Source organism: Hylobates moloch, unplaced genomic scaffold (genome assembly GCF_009828535.3).
Source record: "Hylobates moloch isolate HMO894 unplaced genomic scaffold, HMol_V3 SCAFFOLD_19, whole genome shotgun sequence".
Lineage (NCBI taxonomy): Eukaryota > Metazoa > Chordata > Mammalia > Primates > Hylobatidae > Hylobates > Hylobates moloch.
This window is the reverse complement of record NW_026652294.1, coordinates 48,011,355-48,032,296: the sequence shown is the minus strand read 5'-3', so window position 1 is coordinate 48,032,296 and position 20,942 is coordinate 48,011,355. Positions and strand designations below refer to the sequence as shown.

The 20,942-nt window shown below is 44.3% G+C and overlaps 1 protein-coding gene across 2 annotated transcripts in view; it reads right to left on the bottom strand.

The window, feature by feature from the left end:
- The window catches only part of ERN1 (endoplasmic reticulum to nucleus signaling 1), a 91,434-nt gene extending 71,526 nt beyond the window's left edge, over positions 1-19,908 (bottom strand). For both annotated transcript variants that reach the window (XM_032138656.2, XM_058431553.1), the window contains exon 1: positions 19,712-19,908. In XM_032138656.2, the coding sequence (XP_031994547.1) occupies positions 19,712-19,765 (54 nt within the window). In that variant the 5' untranslated portion in view covers positions 19,766-19,908. The remainder of the gene's footprint in view (positions 1-19,711) is intronic.
- Positions 19,909-20,942: the final 1,034 nt, after the last annotated feature.

The window sequence follows — 20,942 nt, the reverse complement described above, 5'->3', positions numbered from 1 at the left end:
ACTGCCAATTCCTTTGATGAAGCCAACATTCTTTTAATGTCAGTGCCAAGGAAACACGCATTACTGATCAGCACAGAACGACTCCTTTGAACTGTAAGGCCCATTTTAATGACCAAGCATAAACTGATGGGCCCCACACAGTAAGCTACGACTGCTTCACTTGGTAGGAATAAGATGCTCACACAAAAGAAAGCATATTCTGATACTGACTTTTTCATGTCAGTATTAGATAAGATGTCTGTAATTTCAGCATAGGTTTTCTATTATCTAGGCTTCTCTGAGAGGCGATCTTTATGCATCCTCACGTGTTTGAAAAGAGATTGGAAAGCACAAGAAACTGCTGGGAAGACTGTGCTGGCACAACCAAACCTTCCGAGTTGAGGCTCGAAAACAGGACTCAGAAAAAGGGGCAAAGCATGAGGAACCGGCCAAAAGCGAACAACGTTGCTTTCTCCAGCTTATCAAGTGGTCGGCAGGAAACAGAAGCAGGAAAGAATTACCAACGAGAAGATAGCAAACCTATGGGCTCAAAGAGGAGGCCCTTCCAGACATCAAAGGAAGAACTCCCTCGTGAAAAGGGAAAAATGGCTGTCCCAGGCAGGAATGGGCAAGGGACCATATTATAAAATATTTTTTAAAAGTTTGTTTTTATTTTTTACATTGACATATAAAATTTATATATACTTATGGTATACAACATGATGTTCTGATATATACACACATTGTGGAATGGCTATAACGATCCTATAAAGGATATTCTCTGCTGTCATTCTCAGTTTTCCCAGGAATCTCTCTTTCTAAAGTCACTACCCTGGGCAGGCTTCTGCCTAGCCTGGAGGTCATCCAATCTTTTTTTTTTTTTTTTTTTTTTTGAGACAGAGTTTCACTCTTGTTGCCCAAGTTGGAGTGCAATGGCACAATCTCGGCTCACGGCAACCTCCACCTCCTGGGTTCAAGCGATTCTCCTGCCTCAGCCTCCCGAGTAGCTGGGATTACAGGCACACGCCACCACGCCCAGCTAATTTTTTGTATTTTTAGTAGAAACGAGGTTTTACCATGTTAGCCAGGCTGGTCTCAAACTCCTGACCTCAGGTGATCCATCCACCTCAGCCTCCCAAAGTGCTGGGATTACAGGCATGAGCCATCGTGCCCGGCCAGGTCATCCAATCTTATTGCCATCTTCTCTAGGTCCCAGAAGTGGACATGGGCATCTGGATTGTAGGGCAAAGTGGCTAAGCTTCCACATTTGTTTTTTCTTTTAAAAACTGAAGAATAGCAACATCTCTCTAAACACTAAGAAAGCAAAACAAATATTGAGAATTTCAAAATAAGAGTTGTACAAATATTAAGGGAGATTATTTAATTAAAAAAATTGGTGGCAGCCAAAGAAATCATCAGGAAGTAAACAAAACTCAAAAACCTGATTATCCACTGCTCCTCATCTCTTACCTCCATTGTTCCTCAACTCTTACCCTCATGGGCAGACAGCAATAATGTAACAACTGGTGCTAGGAGACAATCAGGAATAATTAAGGAAGAGTTAAAATATGTTTGGCTTGTGGTGTTCAAGAAGGAAGCAGTGGCCAGGTGCAGTGGCTCATGCCTGTAATCCCAGCACTTTGGAATGCCAAGGTGGGCAGATCACTTGAGGTCAGGAGTTCAAGACCAGCCTAGCCAACATGGTGAAACCCCATTTCTACTAAATACTCAAAAATTAGCCAGACACAGTGGCACATGCTTGTAATCCCAGCTCCTCGAGTGGGTGAGGCAGGAGAATCACTTGAACCCAGGAGGTGGACAGTGCAGTGAGCTGAGATTGCACCACTGCACTCCAGCTTGGGCGACAGAGCAAGACTGTCTCCAAAAAAAAGAAGAAGAAGGAAGCAGAGTATAACTGCTGAGGAGATTGTCAGTAAACATTACTACATTTTAAGTTATGGGATTGTATTTCAATCATTTGGAAACCCACCTATGATGCTGCTGCTAAACGATTCAATAGATACTTGTTAAGTTCAGTGTAGTTCCTGAGCAGTATAATGTGGTTGTTAGAAAGGTAGATTCTGGAGCCAGACCACCTCAGGCAATCACTTACCTCTCTGTGCCTTCAGTTTCTCATCCATAAAATGAGGATAATGCTAATTAACTTTAAAAAGTTGTTGGGAAAAGCTTCTGCACAGCTGAACACATGGAGGTTCCTAATGGGTGGGGCATACCCCAAGGGCATGAGATCTCCATGCCCCTTCCCGCATGCCTTGCCCTATGCGTCTCTTCACCTGTATCCTTTATCATAAACCAGTAAATGCAAAAGTCACCAACTCTAGTCTAATTGGAGTGAGCTACACACAGACTCTGAGGCCTGGTGTGAGGCTCACACTGTCTGCTGTGGTAGACAAGAGATCATCAATGCTGGAGACCACAAACTTGGGTGTGCTGTGGAGGTGGAGGCTTAATCTAGCTGAAAGAAACCTCTGGGAATGGATATCAGAAGATCTGGCCTTAATATATTTCCACTGTGACTAGCAGGCTTTTCTCCCAAAGAGGTGATCCAAAGGATGATCTAAACAAAAGCTAACAGTTACTGGTTAGTTGGTTCCCTGGCTATCTAGTTACCAGTGCGGCATCATGCAGTGACCTATATGTTTAAGCTGTTAAATGTGCTACCCTCACCAATAATGAGATAGGCTTTGATGAAAACTGTGCAGCTGTGTGGATGTTTGTTTTTATGTTCCCTTAACCACTGCATATTGCCATTGAATGAGATGGATCAGTGGATATTTTAGGATGAGGTTAAAAACATTTGATTAAATTCAACCATGATTCACATTACTTTTGCTATCCTAGACCATTACAAATTATGAATAAAACAAGTATACATAATTAGTGGCTCCAAGTATTTGCAGAGTTAAACATTTCCAGCTACGGCCAAATCTCCCTGGTATCTAACACTTTATTTTTCCAGAGCATTTTGCCCTTTATGTAAATCTTTTTTTTTTTTTTTTTTTTGAGACGCAGTCTTGTTCTGTCGCCCAGGCTGGAGTGCAGCGGCGTGATCCCAGCTCACTGCAACCTCTGCCTCCCAGGTTCCAGCAATTCTCCTGCCTCAGCCTCTGGAGTAGCTGGGATTATATGCATGAGCCACCATGCCGCCAGGCATTTTTTTTGTTTTGTTTTGTTTTGTTTTTTTGGAGACAGAGTCTCACTCTGTCGCCCAGGCTGGAATGCAGTGGCGTGATCTCGGCCCACTGCAACCTCCGCCTCCTGGGTTCAAGCAATTCTCTGCCTCAGCCTCCCAAGTAGCTGGGATTACAGGCACCCACCACCATGCCTGGCTAATTTTTGTATTTTTAGTAGAGACAGAGTTTCACCATCTTGGCCAGGCTGGTCTTGAACTCCTGACCTTGTGATCCACCCGCCTTGGCGTCCCAAAGTGCTAGGATTACAGGCGTGAACCACCGTGCCCGGCGACCTTTACCTAAATCTATGCCACAAAGTCCTCTGTGTCCCTCGAATAATTCCATGGGCTTTTAAAGACTGTAATAAGAAGGTAAATGCTAAAAAAAAAAAAAAAAAAAAAGCTGTTGCAAGGAGAGTTGAGTCAACATAAGTAAAGCTCTTAGAACGGGCCTAATATACAGTAAGCATCATGTAAGTGTCAGTTATTATTATTCATTAAGAACTGTATGAGACACTAGGATCTAATCACAACAAATGAGATCTGGTTTCCTGCTTTCATGGAGCTTACAGTCCAATAGGAGACCCCAGTAATCAATAATGACACAAACATAAAATGACGAATTGTAGTAAGTGCCATGAAAGGGACATAATGGAAACTGCGACAGCATAGCAGAAGAAGAGCATCTGGTCTTGATGGTGGGGGAAGCACAGTGTTAAAGAAGATTTTCCTGAAAAAATGATGTTTGAGTTAAGATCTATAGGAAAGGGAGAAGGAAAGAAGAATTTCCTGGGCAGAGGGAATAGCCTATGCAAAATTGTGAGACTGCAGAGAATTTGTTGTGTTTGAGGACCCAGTGGACCAGTGTAGCTGGACAGAGAAAGCAGAGGGGATATGGGACACGATGAGGTTGGGGGAGAAGCCCCAGAATGGAGTGGGCCACAAGAGTCAGAATCTTTTTTTACGTGTCTTGTTATCTATGCAGCTGAAGGAAAGAACAGGAAGGTTGCTGTTCACATTGTTGTAAAGCCACCTGGAAGAAAAACAAGCATTCTCCCTAAGGTGAGGCGTGTAATACACCAACCACAATCTGTTCACACTCTCGGTGAGTCTCCTCCAGTGTTTTAATTTATACTAACATTCGACTGATGTTGCCTAGCTGGTTTACAGCTGAATATTAGCAGAACACATTAGAACTTCGTAGGAGAGTGTAGTAAATATGGCTGTTTTTGTGATGAAATGTGGCCTTCAGGACAAACCCCAATGCAGGTTTTCTTGCTTCCTGAGACTCCTCATTTGAGGGGAAGCCATTTCTCTGACTAGCCATCATGCATGGAATCAGAAAGCTCCCTCTGAAGGGCTGAGGAGTTAAACCTGCACCTTCCTGTCTTTTTAATCTTCCAGGCGCCCCATCTCCACAGTACCTGTAGTCAGTGCCAGAACTATTTTCATTACAAGAGGCAGAAATCTTGGGGATACTAAACTTACAGGACAAGGTAAGTCATTGGCTCATGGTCTCACATTACTCAAGTAGCCTGGCAAGGACTTCAGGATTTGCCAATCTCTTCCAGGCACTCGCTGCCTCATACTTCTTCCTGTTGGCTGACTCTTCTATTTCAACTCCTGTGTGCTAGTTCACTTACTCCAACCCCGCCCCTAGGCTGGACTCTTATCCTACATATATACAGAAAGAAGGGTCCTGTTACACACAAGGCAATGCCGCCCCAAGGCCTATAAAACTCCTGCCTTCGAGGGGTTTGCCGTCTAGCAGGAGAGTCGTGTAATGCAGAAAAAAAGACGGCAAGTTCCATGGCTGAGCTTCCCGAAAGCTGATTTGGCAGCATATCCAGGTCCTTCCCAGAGCAGTTCCAAGAGTCTGGGCCCACCCTACTCTGCTCAGCTGTCTTCTCACTCCTTGCCCTAGCCTGTGTCCATATAGCTCCAAAACCTGTTATTTTATCCACTCAAAACTCTTTGGTTTAAAAACAAAACCAAAGTTCCTCAGGTATCCTCATGAGTCTGGAACATATAGATGCTTTTGGGGGTGAATGAAGCTGACAGAAGATGAGGTGGGCACACAGATGCATGTTCTGCTTTGAGCTCTGGGCAAGTCATTAGATTTCTCCAGGCATGGGTTTCCGAGAAAGTAAGAAGCTTGAGGTGGATGGTGGCTGCAGCTCTGAAGCATGACGATCCGTGACTTACCAGACCCTCATCTCTCCTCAGGCTTTGCTGCAGCTTCTTCTAGCCCCAACCAATCAAAACATGCCCAAAATCCACATAAGAATTTGAGAAAGTTTGGAAGTCCTGATGCCTTTGAACATAGTCATTTCCAAGCCTGGTCTTGCAACATCTAAGTGTCTCCGCTTATCTCAAAATATTGCAACATTAGAAATTAGTAATAATCTGACTCACCTTCAGGTTCAGGATGGGGAAAAGAAATACCACGAAAATCAACTAACGTTACGTGGGACCAGGTGGCTGACTCCCAGGCACACATACCTACTATAGACTCTAAAAGCAACCATCTCCTAAACTGAAAGGGTGATACCTTTTCTTCTGCCAACCACAAATCAGATAAGTGACTGAACTTTTACCAGGCACCGAAAGCCCCAGAGATTTCCAAGCACTGAACCATCAAGATCAAGATAACTTAGGGTCCGTTTTACAAGCAATTGTGGCTTGGTTCCCAGTTAGTTGAGCACCAAAACTACAGATAAACTTGTTCTTAATCTCCACACATAAAGGAAATCGTTTTCTTCTTTGCGAAACCAGCTCATGGCAGGTGGAAAACGAACCCTAACAGAATTCTAGAATAAGGTCACTGGATTGCTCATAATGAGGTAGTACCTTTAAAGGTCAGAGATTCCCCAAATTTGTTCTTACAACTGTCTTACCGCATTTGAATTTATCAGGAGATGTTACAAATACTTCTACAATGGAAAAAAAAATGTAATCTTATTTAATGTAAAAAAAAATACACACACACACACACACACACACACACCCATTTGTGTATTTGGGAAAACAGCCATCACAAAAATCAAAGAATGGCTGGTTCTGACCCCTCTGAGTTGTGGGGGTTTTCTGAGGTTTCCCTGACGGGATTTAATGTCTTATCATGTTATCCTTAAAAATCAACAACGTGGCTGGGAGCGGTGGCTCATGCCTGTAATCCCAGCACTTTGGGAAGCCGAGGCGGGCGGATCACAAGGTCAGGAGATTGAGACCATCCTGGCTAACACGGTGAAACCCCATCTTTACTAAAAATACAAAAAAAAAAAAAAAAAAAAGCCGGGTGTGGTGGCCTGTGCCTGTAGTCCCAGCTACTCAGGAGGCTGAGGCAGGAGAATGGCGTGAACCCAGGAAGCGGAGCTTGCAGTGAGCCGAGATCGTGCCACTGCACTCCAGCCTCCGCGACAGAGCGAGACTCCATCTCAAAAAAAAAATAAATAAATTATAAAAATTAAAAACAAAAATCAACAATGTGGCCAGGCGCAGTGGCTCATGCCTGTAATCCCAGCACTTTGGGAGGTCAAAGCAGGTGGATCACTTGAGGCCAGGAGTTTGAGACTCGCCTAGGCAACATGGCAAAACCCCATCTCTACTAAAAATACAAAAATTAGCTGGGCATGTTGGTACATGGCTGTAATCCCAGCTACTCGGGAGGCTGAAGCACGAAAATCGCTTGAACCCGGGAGGCGGAGGTTGCAGTGAGCCAAAATCACGCCACTGCACTCCAGTGTGGGTGACATAGTGAGACTCTATCTCAAAAAAAGAAAGAAAGAAAAAAAAAACAAAAAGAAAAAGGAAAGAAAAGAAAAAAGAAATAGAAAGTAAAGAAAAATCAACAATGTTCACACTCAGTCCCTCATATTTGCTCAGAATTTTCAGACATACCTGAAGACTATCAACACCAGTCCTCCAGAAGATTAGACAAGAAACAAACGGGGCCGGGCACGGTGGCTCACGCTTGTAATCCCAGCACTTTGGGAGGCCGAGGCGGGCGGATCACAAGGTCAGGAGATCGAGACCACGGTGAAACCCCGTCTCTACTAAAAATACAAAAAAAAAATTAGCCGGGCGTGGTGGCGGGCGCCTGTAGTCCCAGCTACTCGGAGAGGCTGAGGCAGGAGAATGGCGTGAACCCAGGAGGCGGAGTTAGCAGTGAGCCGAGATCGCGCCACTGCACTCCAGCCTGGGCGACAGAGCGAGACTCCGTCTCAAAAAAAAAAAAAAAGAAACAAACTGGAGCGCCAACCTGTACACTATCCCAACACTAAGTGAGGTGGTGCTATTTGGAGAGCAGGAAGGGATCTAGTCTACGAGAATACAGTGGTCAGGGAAGGCCCTAGGCCCTATACAAGACAGGTGAGCAACAGCCGATGAAACCACACCACAGTGTGTGGCAACTTACAAGACCTCCATCTCCCTTGCTCTGCTCTATGTTTCTCCCCTATAACCCCTGCAGAATTTTATCACCTTGTCACATTCTACATAATGTATTTACCATGCTATTGTCTATCCCAACCAACTAGGTAGAAGTTCCATGAGGGCGGGGGTCTTTGTTTTGTTCATGTGTCCCAAGCATCTCAAACAGTGCTTGGCATAAAATATGTACTCAAAAAGTTGATAAATAAATGGATGAACAGATGAAATTCACTACATTCAAGAGCTAGGAAGCTGGGAGGCTCAAAGCAAAGCAGCCCTCCCATCTTCTACCTCCCTGTATGAGGCTACACCAGAAAAAGAGGCGGCTGGGGGACTAGTCGCTTTCACCCAAATGGGGATCCTAATTTAGGAAGACATTTGGAAACAGGCCCACCAAAGAGATTTTCTGGTTCCATTGCTTTGTTTTACAGATGAGGAAGCAGAGGGGGAAATAACTCATTTGCCCAAAGTTGTACAGCTAGCTAGTACAGAACCTCCGGACTCGCACTTGCTGAAAGAATGCATAAATTTCATCAAATGGGGCAAAAACACATATAGAAACAAGATACTGGCCCTATGATTACATTTAAAAACAGCTAAAATGATTTTACATTTAAAAACAGCTAAATGCCTATCTGCTCAAGGAGGGCAGAACTGGTCTGCCACTTGGGATTTCCTTTAAGCATTAAGTTAAATTAGGAAACAGCCCTGGTGCTGGAGTCCACACAGTGCTTTCAGGCCAGGTGCCAAGCCCCATTCCAAGGTTGTATTCAAAGAGCCGGCTCCCAATTCTACTGACATTTGTCAACCTGGTTCCAGCAGAGCTTTGGATTTGGTCCAGCCCACTCAGTGTGATGCTTAGAAGCAAGTGTCCTCTTGTTTCTAAACCAGCTAATAAAGATCCTCTGAGAAACAACTGAGATGGGTCCAGGGGCTGAGACAACTGACTGGTCCTCTCCTGTGTTCTACAGTTGGGCTTGTCAACTCGGCACCTGCTATAAAAACCCTTCAAGGGAACTCTGCCTGACTCAGGCAATGAGGCTAATAGCCAGCTCTCACATGAAAAGGGGAAGGGAGTGTCACAGCCTGCACCCTCCCACCATTTGCTTCCAAAACATACGTTCCCACCCTGATAGGAAAGTTCCTGTTTGTTCACAAGCTTCTTCTTGTGCTTTAACTAACTCGCTCCTTCTACAAATCCCTTCTCCTCACTCCTACTGGCTACTTCATTTTTGTTATAGAAGGTTCTTTTAAAACCATGAAGATGATTTTACCCATCAGGGTACTGCGAAGGAACCTGGAAAACAATATTGATTTCTTAAGCCTCTTAATATATGGAAAAGGCAATAAACAAATATATAAATAAATAAATAAGCGTAAGTCAGGTAACTTTAAATAAACACTTAAACATCTTACAATTCAGTAACTAAATATGTTTTAATATAAGGCCCATTAGTTAAAGCTGATAAAAGCAATTTCAACAGTTTGTATTCAAAGAAAAAAATCCACTAAATTACCTGCTTTCTAAAAGGTGAATGATATCGTACAGTAGAGAAAACGTAATATTAGGTTCCTTATTTTCTAGGTGTTTTTTTTTTTTTTTTTTTTTTTTCGAGACAGAGTATCACTCTTGTTGCCCAGGCTGGAGTGCAGTGGTGGGATCTTGGCTCACTGCAACCTCTGCCTCCTGGGTTCAAGCGATTCTCCTGCCTCAGCCTCCCAAGTAGCTGGGATTACAAGCATGTGCCACCACGCCTGGCTAATTTTTGTTATTTTTTTAGTAGAGACAGGGTTTCACCATGTTGGCCAGGCTGATCTCCAACTCCTGACCTCAGATGATCCACTCGCCTCAGCCTCCCAAAGTGCTGGGATTACAGGCGTTAGCCACCGTGCCTGGCACTTTATTTCTAGTTCTAACACTAACTAGCGGACTCTATCAATCCTAACCTCTCTATAAAATGAGCCGAATGCTGTCTTTAGTCTGGTCCCGTGCTCTGTGATGTGACTGGGAATTTGGAGATGCATTTGTTCTTTCCAGGATTAAGGTACAAAAATTACTTGAAGGCCTCATCCTGGCTGCACATCAGAGTCACCTGGGCCTTAAAACATTTTTTGTTGGTTTGTTTGGTAGAGATGGGGTCTTTCATTGTTGCCCAGTCTGTTCCCAAACTCCTGACTTCAAGTGATCCTCCTGTCTTGGCCTCCCAAAGTGCTGGGATTACAGGTGTAAGCCACTGCGCCTGGCCTTAAACATTTTTTTTTTTAAAAAAAGAAAAGATGCTGGCCCCCACTCCCAGAGATTCCAATTTCATTCACCTATGATGGGGCCCCAGCACAGGGTTTTTAAAAAGCTCCCCAGGTGACTGAGTCATGGCTGGGAAGCACCGCCTCAAGTAACACATTCCCAGCCACAGTTGTGGCCCCCTGTACAGGTGATTCTGTCACTCCTAGTGGCCCCTCAGGAGTCATGGGCCATTTGCTTTAAGAGAAGAGAGATCTGATTTACCTTGGTCAACAAACTCCTCTGACTCAACTGGAGATCAATGACGATGTCAGGTTCTAGGGATGTGACAGCACTGTTTGTTCAGAGAATGTACAGAAAAATTCAGTTTCCATGACAGACACTCCTGCAGCCCAGACAAACAATTATTCCTTTATCTGACAGAGAGGGGGGAAATAATCCACTGGAGAATGGGATGGTTTTGAATTGTAATTATAAATTAGTCTACTAACAAAGGAAGTCATGTTTAATACATGAGAGGACAACTCTGGGCCAAGGTTCATTTTTTTAACAGTGAAACATCATGCTGAGTGAAAAATGAAACTGACATGAAATAATCACAAACCATTTACCTCATGGGGTTTGGCAACGGAAAAATTAATCTCATTACTGATAAGAGGAGCCCACCAAAAGAACACTACACACTATGGGTCACATCCACCCACGAAAATATCCTGAAAGCTCCGCTAGTTCTGTAGAAAGACACACAACTGGTGCAATCCCATTAAAGAATATAAAATATAGCTGAAGCTACACCTCCCATCCCCATCCACAACCCACTTGCTTGATGACAATACAGCCCCTTTATTGGTCTTAATGAGTCTCAAAGAAGAATTCAATAAATATTTGCTGAGTGCCCCCTACAGTGGGTATAACCAGCATGCCACGTTAAATGCCACAGAGGATGCAACCATCAGCAAGCCAGGGTCCCTGCCTTCTCGGATGAACCAGCAAGGGAAGTGAGATACACTCCCAGGGGCACCTTCCTGCCCCCCTTGCTCCTTCCTTCCCTCATTAGTCTCTTCTGAGAGCTACCTAAGCTAACTTGAATCCTGCCATTGTGGTTAAGAGCCAGAGTCACGGCCACTGTCTCTCTCCTGTCATCACAGACCTGCTCCCTGGTGCCAGAACTGCTTGGCAGGTGGCACCTCTGCAAAGGCAAACACCCAGAACCAGCATAGTAATGCAAGAGTTCTATCTTTTCAGGACTTCTTGGTGAAGGCTGTGACTGAGCTAGAGAAGAGCGGCTTTGGTTAAAAGCCTCTAAGGAAAGAACTTTCAGTTTTGTTCTTTCAGACATATGACTAGGTGAGATGTTACTGAAAACATGCACCTGCTTGGATATTATTAGACTCCAGGCAAAGAAATTAGCTTAAACTGTGAATTAGGCTTAGCAGGCAATTTTTGTTGTTGTTGTTGAGACGGAGTCTCTGTTGCCCAGGCTGGAGTACAATGGCAGGATCTCAGCTCACTGCAACCTCTGCCTCCCAGGTTCAAGCGATTCTTCTGCCTCAGCCTCACGAGTAGCTGGGATTACAGGTGCCTGCCACCATGCCTGGCTAATTTTTGTATTTTTGTAGAGACGGGGTTTCACCATGTTGGCCAGGCTGGTCTTGAACTCATGACCTTATGATCCACCCGCCTCAGCTTCCCAAGGTGCTGGGATTACAGGCGTGAGCCACCATGCCTGGCCGAGCAGGCTTTTAATCCCTACTCTCTCCATGATTGCTGGATTTGACTCTACAGTTGAAAATGGTCAATTTCCCTGATGGAGACTCTCAGGTGAAGGCAGCATTCCCATCTCAAAATGGCATCTTCGCACAACTGCAACAAAGGGTAGAAGGCCATGATTCTTAATGGAGGAAAAAGAGCGTTATCTGGGTATTTTCCTGAAGCTTACAAGAAAGCCTACTGGCCTAGACCTTCTCTAGATCCTCCTCTCATGGCCACATAGTTTGGTCAGCTCCTCAGGGTATGACTGAGGGTAGCCAGACTGGTTTGTCCCAACATACGCACCAGAACATAAGCACTGCAGGGGCTGCTCTTCAAACGGAGGTAGGAGGATCAAGTTTTTAAGGTTTGGTTCTGCCACTCACACATGACCTTGGATAGGTTACCAGCCCTTGCTGGTTGGCTTTTCCCATCTGTCTGCTCTGGAAGACAGAGCAGGGTAGTGATTTTTTTCAACTTGAGAGAGGAGGGTAATGCCTGAGAGAGGGTGCCCCGAACACCACCCTCCTAGGTTCTGATGTGCTCATACTGTTACTGAGGGATGTGTGTCATATTTCTTATGTGCAGCTGGAGGGGGAAAAAATTGAGACTCATTGGACTACATGGCCGAGAGCCCATCAAGCAGTCTAATGCACTCTGATTCCAGTTAACTTGGGAGGCTACACATCTATTCCTACATGCGTCTACGGCTCAAAATATTTCTGGAATTCTTCGGAAATTCCCTTCAAATAATATACTTTTGAATCCCCTAAATGGTAAAAATCCTGCTCACTTTAGGATGGATTTCATTTTAATAAATAGCTGAAAAGCAAATCCAAGTGTCCTCAGTAAATTGTGTGATCAAACTGGGTAATAACAATTTTGATCAAAAGTGTAGTGTGAATCATGTAAAAATCCTATTAAGCAGACTGGAAGGAATTTGAGAATGTTTTAACTTGTATAAGGATAACTGGCTTAAGAGTAAATATTTGTTTTCAAAGGTTCCTTTTTGTTTTAAAGTTGAATTATTAAATGGGTTAGATAAGTTGTTAAATTTAACTGGAAATTTTTTTAAGACTGATTTCAATAACCCATAAACCCACACCAAAGGGTGATTATTTTGAAAGGGACATTTTTTTGGAAGAATAAATTCAGGTATATTTGCAGGAAAAGCAAAACAAAACAAAAAATAAAACACCACAGATATTACATTTTTTTATTTTTTGTTCCCTTTTTTTCCCCAGGTAGATAATCCCAGCAAAAGGTATTACTTTATCATCAAGTGGTACTTTAATATTCCCAGGAAAAACAGCCACGTTTTAAGAACTGCGGCCTCCAAAAGGGACAATCAATTATCAACTCTGATTTATGAACAGTCTTGAGGCAAAATTTTAAATGGCCTCACAACCGACCATACAAAGAATCTTACCTGTAGGAGGCGGGCTACCCTCAAAACCAGAGAATTATCCCAAGGTATTTCAGGGTGCTCATGGGCGCCACATCTCCTAGAAAGTTGATCTGAAACCACTGCAGACCAAAGGACCCCACAAATGAGTCATTTAACAAATCCAAATAAAACATTTTCTCAATAGCTTTTAGGTACAAAAGGTATCATCCAGAGACTGCCTTGGTTTATTTACATCTTCAAAATATAAACAAAATGTAAACATTCTATTTTCATCCAACTTAAAGTTGGATGAAACTGATAAAAGAAAAATGGCATACTTTAAACTGCCTATCATAAAAACAATTTAAGGTTAGTTTTGTGGTTTTTAAAACCCTCAACATTGCTTAGGGGTTGGGGGAGAGGGCTGTAAAATACTACATACAATCAGCAAATTTCAATTCTAGGAATCTCAAGGAAATAACTAAGCAGTTAAAACTCATTCAAGAGTTTAGCAACAAGAAAGTTCATTACATTGTTATAATTTTTATAATGAAAATAAAAACATATCTGTGTAGTGAAAAAAATAAAAAATAAATAAAAACAGCCTCAATATCTAAATGATTGAGTGGTCAAATTACGGTACATCCATTCCATTCACAGAAACACTATGCAGCCAATTAAGAATAATGTTGCAGAATTAAGTTTATTGACATAGATCTATATGTTCCAGTGTGGGAAGAAAAGTATTACCTGTAAATATGTGCACAGAAAAAGTATCTGAAAGAACATATGTCAAGATATTAGATTAGTTATTAGAGAAATGCAAACCAAAGCTATAATGAGTTACCACTCCACATCCACCAGGATGGCTAAGATTAAAAAGACAGGTAATAACGAGTATCAGTGAGGGTATAAGAGACACTGTAACCCTCCTACATTGCAGGTGGGAATGTAAAATAGTGCAGCTGCCTTGGAAAACAGTCAGGCAGTTCCTTGAAAGGTTAAACAAAGAGTTACCATATGACCCAGCAATCTCATTCCTAGATATATGCCCAGGAAGAGTGAAAATAAATGTCCACGCAATAATTTGTACACAAATGTTCATGGCAGAATTATTAATAGCCCCAAAGCAGAAACAATCCAAATGTCCCTCAATGGATGGATGATATGGTTTGGCTCTGTGTCCCCACCCAAATCTCATCTTGTAGCTCCCATTATTCCCATGTGCTGTTGGAGGGACCCCGTGGGAGACAACTGAATCACGGGGGTGGGTCTTTCCCATGCTGTTCTTGTGATAGTGAATAAGTCTCACGAGATTTGATGATATTAAAAATGGGAAGCTCCCTGCACAAGCTCTCTCTTTGCCTGCTGCCATCAATGTAAGATGTGACTTGCTCCTCCTTACCTTTTCTCAGGATTGTGAGGCCTCCCCAGCCACGTGGAACTGTAAGTCCACTAAACCTATTTCTTTTGTAAATTGCCCAGTCTCAGGTATGTCTTTATCAGCAGCATGAAAATGGACTAATACAATGGATAAATAAAATGTGGTATATTCATATAATGGAATATTATTTAGCAATAAAAAGGAACAAAGTACTAACACGTGCTATTATACAACATGGATGAACCTTGAGAACATGATGCTAAGTTAAAGAGGCCAGTTACAAAAGACCACATAATGTATGATTCCATTTATATAACATGTCCAGAATAGGCAAATTTATAGACAGAAAGTAGATTTGTGGTTGCCAAGGACTAGGAGGTTTGGGGGGAAACGGTGTGTAACAGCTCATAGATATGAAGTTTATTTCTGGGATGATGAAAATGTTCTAAAATGGACTGTGGTGATGACTGCAGAATTCTGTGAATATACTAAAACCCACCGAATTGTACACTTTAAATGGGTGAATTGTGATGATAGGTGAATTATATCTCAATAAAATTGTTTAAAATCTTCATAGAGGTAATGTTTGGAAAATAAGATAATAGAAGGCTTGATTTTTATTTTTTAATTTAGGCTTATCTATCCTTTCTAACTTTTCTACAATGAATATGATTACTTTGAGATAATGCCTCAAAAAAAAAAAAAAAATCTTCCCCTGTTATCATACAGAAAGCACCAAACACAAAATAATTGAAAAAATGAAAATACGCCTTTCTTTATGATCCCTATGGTCACAGCAAGATGGCTGGCAGGCAAAGCTCGGCTTATTACCACATCAACCATGATCAGTTATAACCCCAGTCCCCAACCCACGGCTGGGCACAGAAGCTCCATGTTTTTTGTTTTTTGTTTTTCTTTTTGAGACAGAGTCTCGCTCTGTTGCCAAGGCTGCAGTGCAGTGGTGCGATCTCAGCTCACGCAACTTCTACCTCCCAGGTTCAAGCGATTCTCCTGCCTCGGCCTCCCGAGTAGCTGGGATTACAGGTGCATGCCACCTTGCCCAGCTAATTTTTGTATTTTTAGTAGAGATGGAGTTTTGCCATGTTGACCAGGCTGGTCTCGAATGCCTGACTTCAAGTGATTCGCCCACCTTGGCCTCCTGAAGTGCTGGGATTACAGGCGCAAACCACGACACCCGCTGAGAAGCTCAATGTTTTTTACATGGATGATGGTTTACTAAGGTGCTACTAAAGTGACAAATGTGATGGTGCACTCAGAACATTTCCTACCGGGTTACAGAAGATGTTCTGTGGGGAAAAGGTGAACAAAAATAGATAACATCGTATTTTTATACTGTTGTATTTGCTGTATGTTTGTACATGAGCAAAGATCATAAGATATTGATATAGAGACTGTCTAAAACCAGCTGTGTTGCTCTAAGGCAGGGAAGTTTGAAACCAAACATGGGATATAGGTAAAGATAGAGAGAAAGAAACAAAAAACTGCTTCTGAGAAATATTTCCAACGAGTACGTTTATTATTCACAAACTGTGATTCACCAGTCCTATTTTTTAAGCCAGCATCACACTCTAATCATATTCCTAGGTTACAAGCCCAGAGTTATTTGTGCATAATAAAAACTGAATCCATTAAGATGATACATTAGGCTTTTCTTCCCTATGTCATCTCTTTAGGGAGAACATTTGATTATAAAACCTACAAAGTATTGAACCTCCATATTAGGTTTCCTATGAAAATGAAACAGTTATCCAAGGATTCTTTCAGCTGAAAAATGTAGTCCAAATCTGGGGCAGGCAAAAAATGAAACCCTCGGACCCATGCAAGTGACACTATTCCATCCAGACATGAAGAAACTTTTATGCGGCTCACGGGATTTATGTTTGGAAATATGGTCTATTATTGAACTCTGTCGAATAACTCTCAGACACATTTTTCTCCTGTGCTCTGAGAAGCTACATTACTGCAGAAGGCTGAGTAGGCAGGCAAGTTAATGAAACAATACACATGTGCACAACTACAGTTTAATTTCATGATCAGCAGCCCTGATAACCAACTCAATGAAACATTCTACTTATGGCCTCAGTATAAACACTTGATATCGCCTATTAGGATAATTAATGCAGGTGATCACTGTCAGAATAAATGATAAGCAAAGACATTGCTAGTTAAGACCCATCTATCAGATTACAGTGTTTCTATACACACATGATCCTCAGTTCTCAGTGACTTTTTAAAAACCTCCCTCTAAAACCAAAATATTGGCTAAATGAAAGAAATCTGATATATTATAGCTTTTTTTAAAAAAGGTACTTTCCCTCACATTGTACTGATCTCTTTGATAATTGAGAGATGTGGCACCTAAACACCATAAAATGAGGACTGCTGACAGTGATGATGTAATACTAACCAACTCTAGGAGCAAGATCTAGGTCTAGGAAGAAAGGAAAAACTCACTGACTAAATAAGCACATTCTGGATTAACAAAAGACAGCCTCAAGTGCTTAATAATACCAGTGTTATTGCGTTTTGGATCTGGTAGCCTAAAGTCTCAACTCATAATGAGTCAATGTCTGGCTCAATAAGACACACACTGAAAGAAAATCACAGTATTGCCTCCAATGCAATAGTTACTACATCAATCAAAAAGAAATATCAAAAACTATTTCTTGCAGAGGCATAGTATAACATTCAAAAATGATGACTTAAAAAAAGCATCTTTGGAGCATAAAGAGAATTTACATTTATTACCTATTAAGCACGTGTGAAGGTGGTGCCTTCTTTCACATGTTAGCTGTCCCCATTTCACCTATCAGGAAGGACTTTCTAAGAAGTAAAATCACGGCCGGGCGCGGTGGCTCACACCTGTAATCCCAGCACTTTGGAAGGCCAAGGTGGGTGGATCACTTGAGGTCAGGAGTTTGAGACCAGCCTGGCCAACATGGTGAAACCACGTCTCTACTAAAAATACAAAAATTAGCCGGGTGTGGTGGCAGGCACCTGTAATCCCAGCTACTCGGGAGGCTGAGGCAGGAGAATCGCTTGAACCCGGAAGGCGGAGGTTGCAGTGAGCTGAGACCACACCATTGCACTCCAGCCTGGGCAACAGGAGCGAAGAAACTCCATATCAAAAAAAAAAAAAAGAAGTAGTAGTAGTAGTAAAAGAATATGCCTAGGGCACAGCTAGCAAGTGACCAGTTAGAACTCAGGTTTGTCTGATTTTTATACCCACTGAGTTCTGCACATCACTGTTGCCTGGTTTAACTGCAAACTTTGCTATGAGTTTCATTTACAATTTTAAAATAATAATTCTTACTATGTTTGGGGGTAAAAACTCTTGGGAGAAAATTGTAGGAGTGAAATTCTGACCTGTCTCTTTTTTTTTTTTCTTTTTGAGACAGAGTCTTGCTGTGTCACCCAGGCTGGAGCACAGTGGCTCCATCTCTGCAACCTCCACCTCCCGGGTTTGGGTGATTCTCCTGCATCAGCCTCTCCAGTACCTGGGATTACAGGCCTGCGCTACCACGCCCGGCTAATTTTTTTTTGTATTTTTAGTAGACAAGGTTTCACCATGTTGGCCAGGCTGGTCTCAAACTCCTGACCTCAAGTGATCCACCCACCTCAGCCTCCCAAAGTGCTGGGATTACAGGCATAAGCCACCGCGCCCGGCCTGACCTTTCACCTAAATAGTAGTTACACTAAACTATAACCTTTTGATAAGGGTCTGGAATATTTTATCATGAACTCTGAGAAGTTTGGATTTCTAAATACAAATTGGAAATATTTACATGAACTGAAACTATAGTTCCAACTAAAGCTAAATCGTTATTTTTGGCTCTTTAGCCTAAGTTATTCAGTAACCAAACACCAGAATCCAGTGAAAAAGTAGCAAAAGGAAGGATGTGGCAAAGGAAACCATTATATACCTATCCCTTGACGATATGAAATGATCGAATTCCATGTCAAACATTTGGTCATTCTGCTTATACTCTCATTTGTGAACAGATGCCAGGCAGTAGTTACCAATCCAAGGTGAGGTGCTCAAGTTCAAAACCTGACCTTAGTTGTAAAAGTGGGGTTTTTATTTGAAAGAAAAACTTAACTTCCACAAGTCCTATTATAGTCTACAAATTTTCCTTTATTAAAAAAAAAAACACCTGAATTTGAAAAAGGTAACCTTATTTATTTACTTCGTCTGTTTCCAAATTCTTGTTACTCCAAGAGTACAGACAGTTATTTACCTAAAATGCAAAACCTCCAAAGAGTTCACGCGGTGGCTGGCAGGCACACACATGTCAGTGCTCTACTGGGACACTTGGTACATGATATCCCTATTAAAGAGTACACAGTACCTTTAAAGAGGTCATTAAACAGAACACGGACAAATTGCCACGCTCACATCCTGAACAATACACTTTGTAAAAAACATTCGCTAATTTAGGTTCTTCCAACCAGAAGAAAAAAAAAAAGCCAAGTCTCCCACAAAATGCCCCCAAATCCACAGCTGAGTGAAGGTCATAAAGAGTGAAATGAATGCAAACCAGGCCCTATCATTCGTCTCCTCCAGAAAAAGATGAAAAGACATTTCTGATGGCCCCAGGTGCTCTCCCACGAGGAGACAGTCTTTCATTTGAGGTTCTGAAGCGGCCTCACCTCGAACCCATGCGGGATCTTCCAAGAGTGCAATTCCCACAGCTCCACTTGCTCAAGGAAGTCTTGGTGCACAGAAGGAAGCCTGCAGCCTCCCAGTACCAAGAAACCGGCAGGGCAAGTGGCAGAAGCCAGCTCTCGGGTGAGAGTCCTTACTCCCTGTTGCATTCGTTCCCCAAAGTTTTCGAATTTTTAGAAAGTTCAAACAAGGATTCGAAGCGCAGGACAGACCCTTCCCCTGGATCCCAACGCCCTTTCGGCTCCTCCCGCGGCCCCCGCCAGGCAGCGCCGGCGCCCACCCGCGAGGAGGAGGGTCCCGCAGGTGGGCGGCCTCCCCAGGCCGGGGCCTTCTGGGACCCCCAGGTGCCGTCCAGGGCGCCACGAAGTTGCGCCCGAGCCCGCGGGGTCCGGGGAGCCGCTGCCCGTGACAGCCGCGCTGGCTTGGGAGGCTCTTTGGGCGGCCAACGCCTCGGTGGGGCCGCGACTCCCGTCAGGGAAGCTCTCCCGGCCCGGTGCCGCCTCCTACGCCCGGCCCGAGCCTCCCACGGCTGGGCGCAAGGGGCCTCTGGCCGCCGCCGCGCTCCCAGCTCGGACTCCAGCCCCGGCGGCGCGACGCTGCCCCGGCCCCGACCCGGCCGTCGCGAGCTGTCCTCCACCCCACGCTCCCCGGTCACTCACCCCGAGGCCGGGCAGCAGCAGCGTCAGCAGCAGCAGCAGCCGCTGGGCCGGCATGGCGAGGACTCGGCCCTGGCTCCGGGGGCGGTACGGACAGAGGACGGGGCGGGGGCGCCGCGACGACAGCGAGGCGGTGACCGAACCTCAGCGGACGCAGAACTGACTAGGCGGCGGCGGCACCCCCATTCCCGGCCCTATAAGCGCCGGGTGCCGCGGCTTCTTCCGGTCGGGGCGGGGTTGGGGGCGGGGGCGGGGGCGGGGTCAATCTAGGGGCGTGTTCGGGGCGGAGATGAGGGCGGCCCGAGGGCGTGCCCCGGGCGGGGATGTGGGAGGGGCTGGCTCGGGGCGGGGCCGAAGGCGGTGCTGGCGTCTGGCTGGCTTCGCTCCTGAGGCGGCGGCGGCTGTAATGGACCAGGCCTCGGCATCCAGCGTCTGGGGGCGCTGAGGGATAGAGGCGCGAAGCTTGTCTGTGGCTGGGAAAGACCGGCAGTGCCCCACCAGGCGGTCCCATTAACCCTGCCGAGGGACCTGCCGCGTCAGACTTCATCGGTGAAAAGGGCGGGACACGGGCGGTCCCGGGTGCCTAGAAGCCTCCTTTTCGTCTTTCCGCCGTGATGGAATTATCGGCGAGGTTTACTGAGGCGACCTCCGGAGCGAAGGTTTCAGCAGCTACCGGAGGCTTCCAGCAAACACGGCGCAGCTGCCCTGCGCGGCAGTCGCAGTGTTCACAGCCCTAGGGTTCTCCAGCTGTGCCTCGTCTTCTCCAGGGCCCCTTTCTTCCTTTTCCTTGCCCTCAGGAATTCCCCTCAAGTCATATCCAACAGCCATCAGTTCCGCTTGGAATGAACCACGGCCAAGTCACTCACCAAAAATTATAAGGAGGAAACCATTTCTGCCACTTGTGTCACGTGCGTTGATGTGACACGTGTGGATGTGAAGTTTGAGATGGCCTGCGTCACAACTCGTTGGAGGGAGTGGGTGGGTTGAGGCCTCCTGCAAGGTCTATGTGAGGGTGTGGAGTATTAATTAAAGAGCTCGGCAGCTGTTTGGTCACTGGCACTGGCCTCCACGGAGAGGGACATGGGGAGGGAGGACACGTCTTTTGCAAGGAAAGAGAGTAAACTGAGATTTGGAGCCCAAGGAAAGGTATCTAACTTATCCTAGGAGAAAAAGCAAACGGCTATGAAATTATCTAATTTTTCCGGACTTGCTCATAAGATTTTTCAGGTTTGAA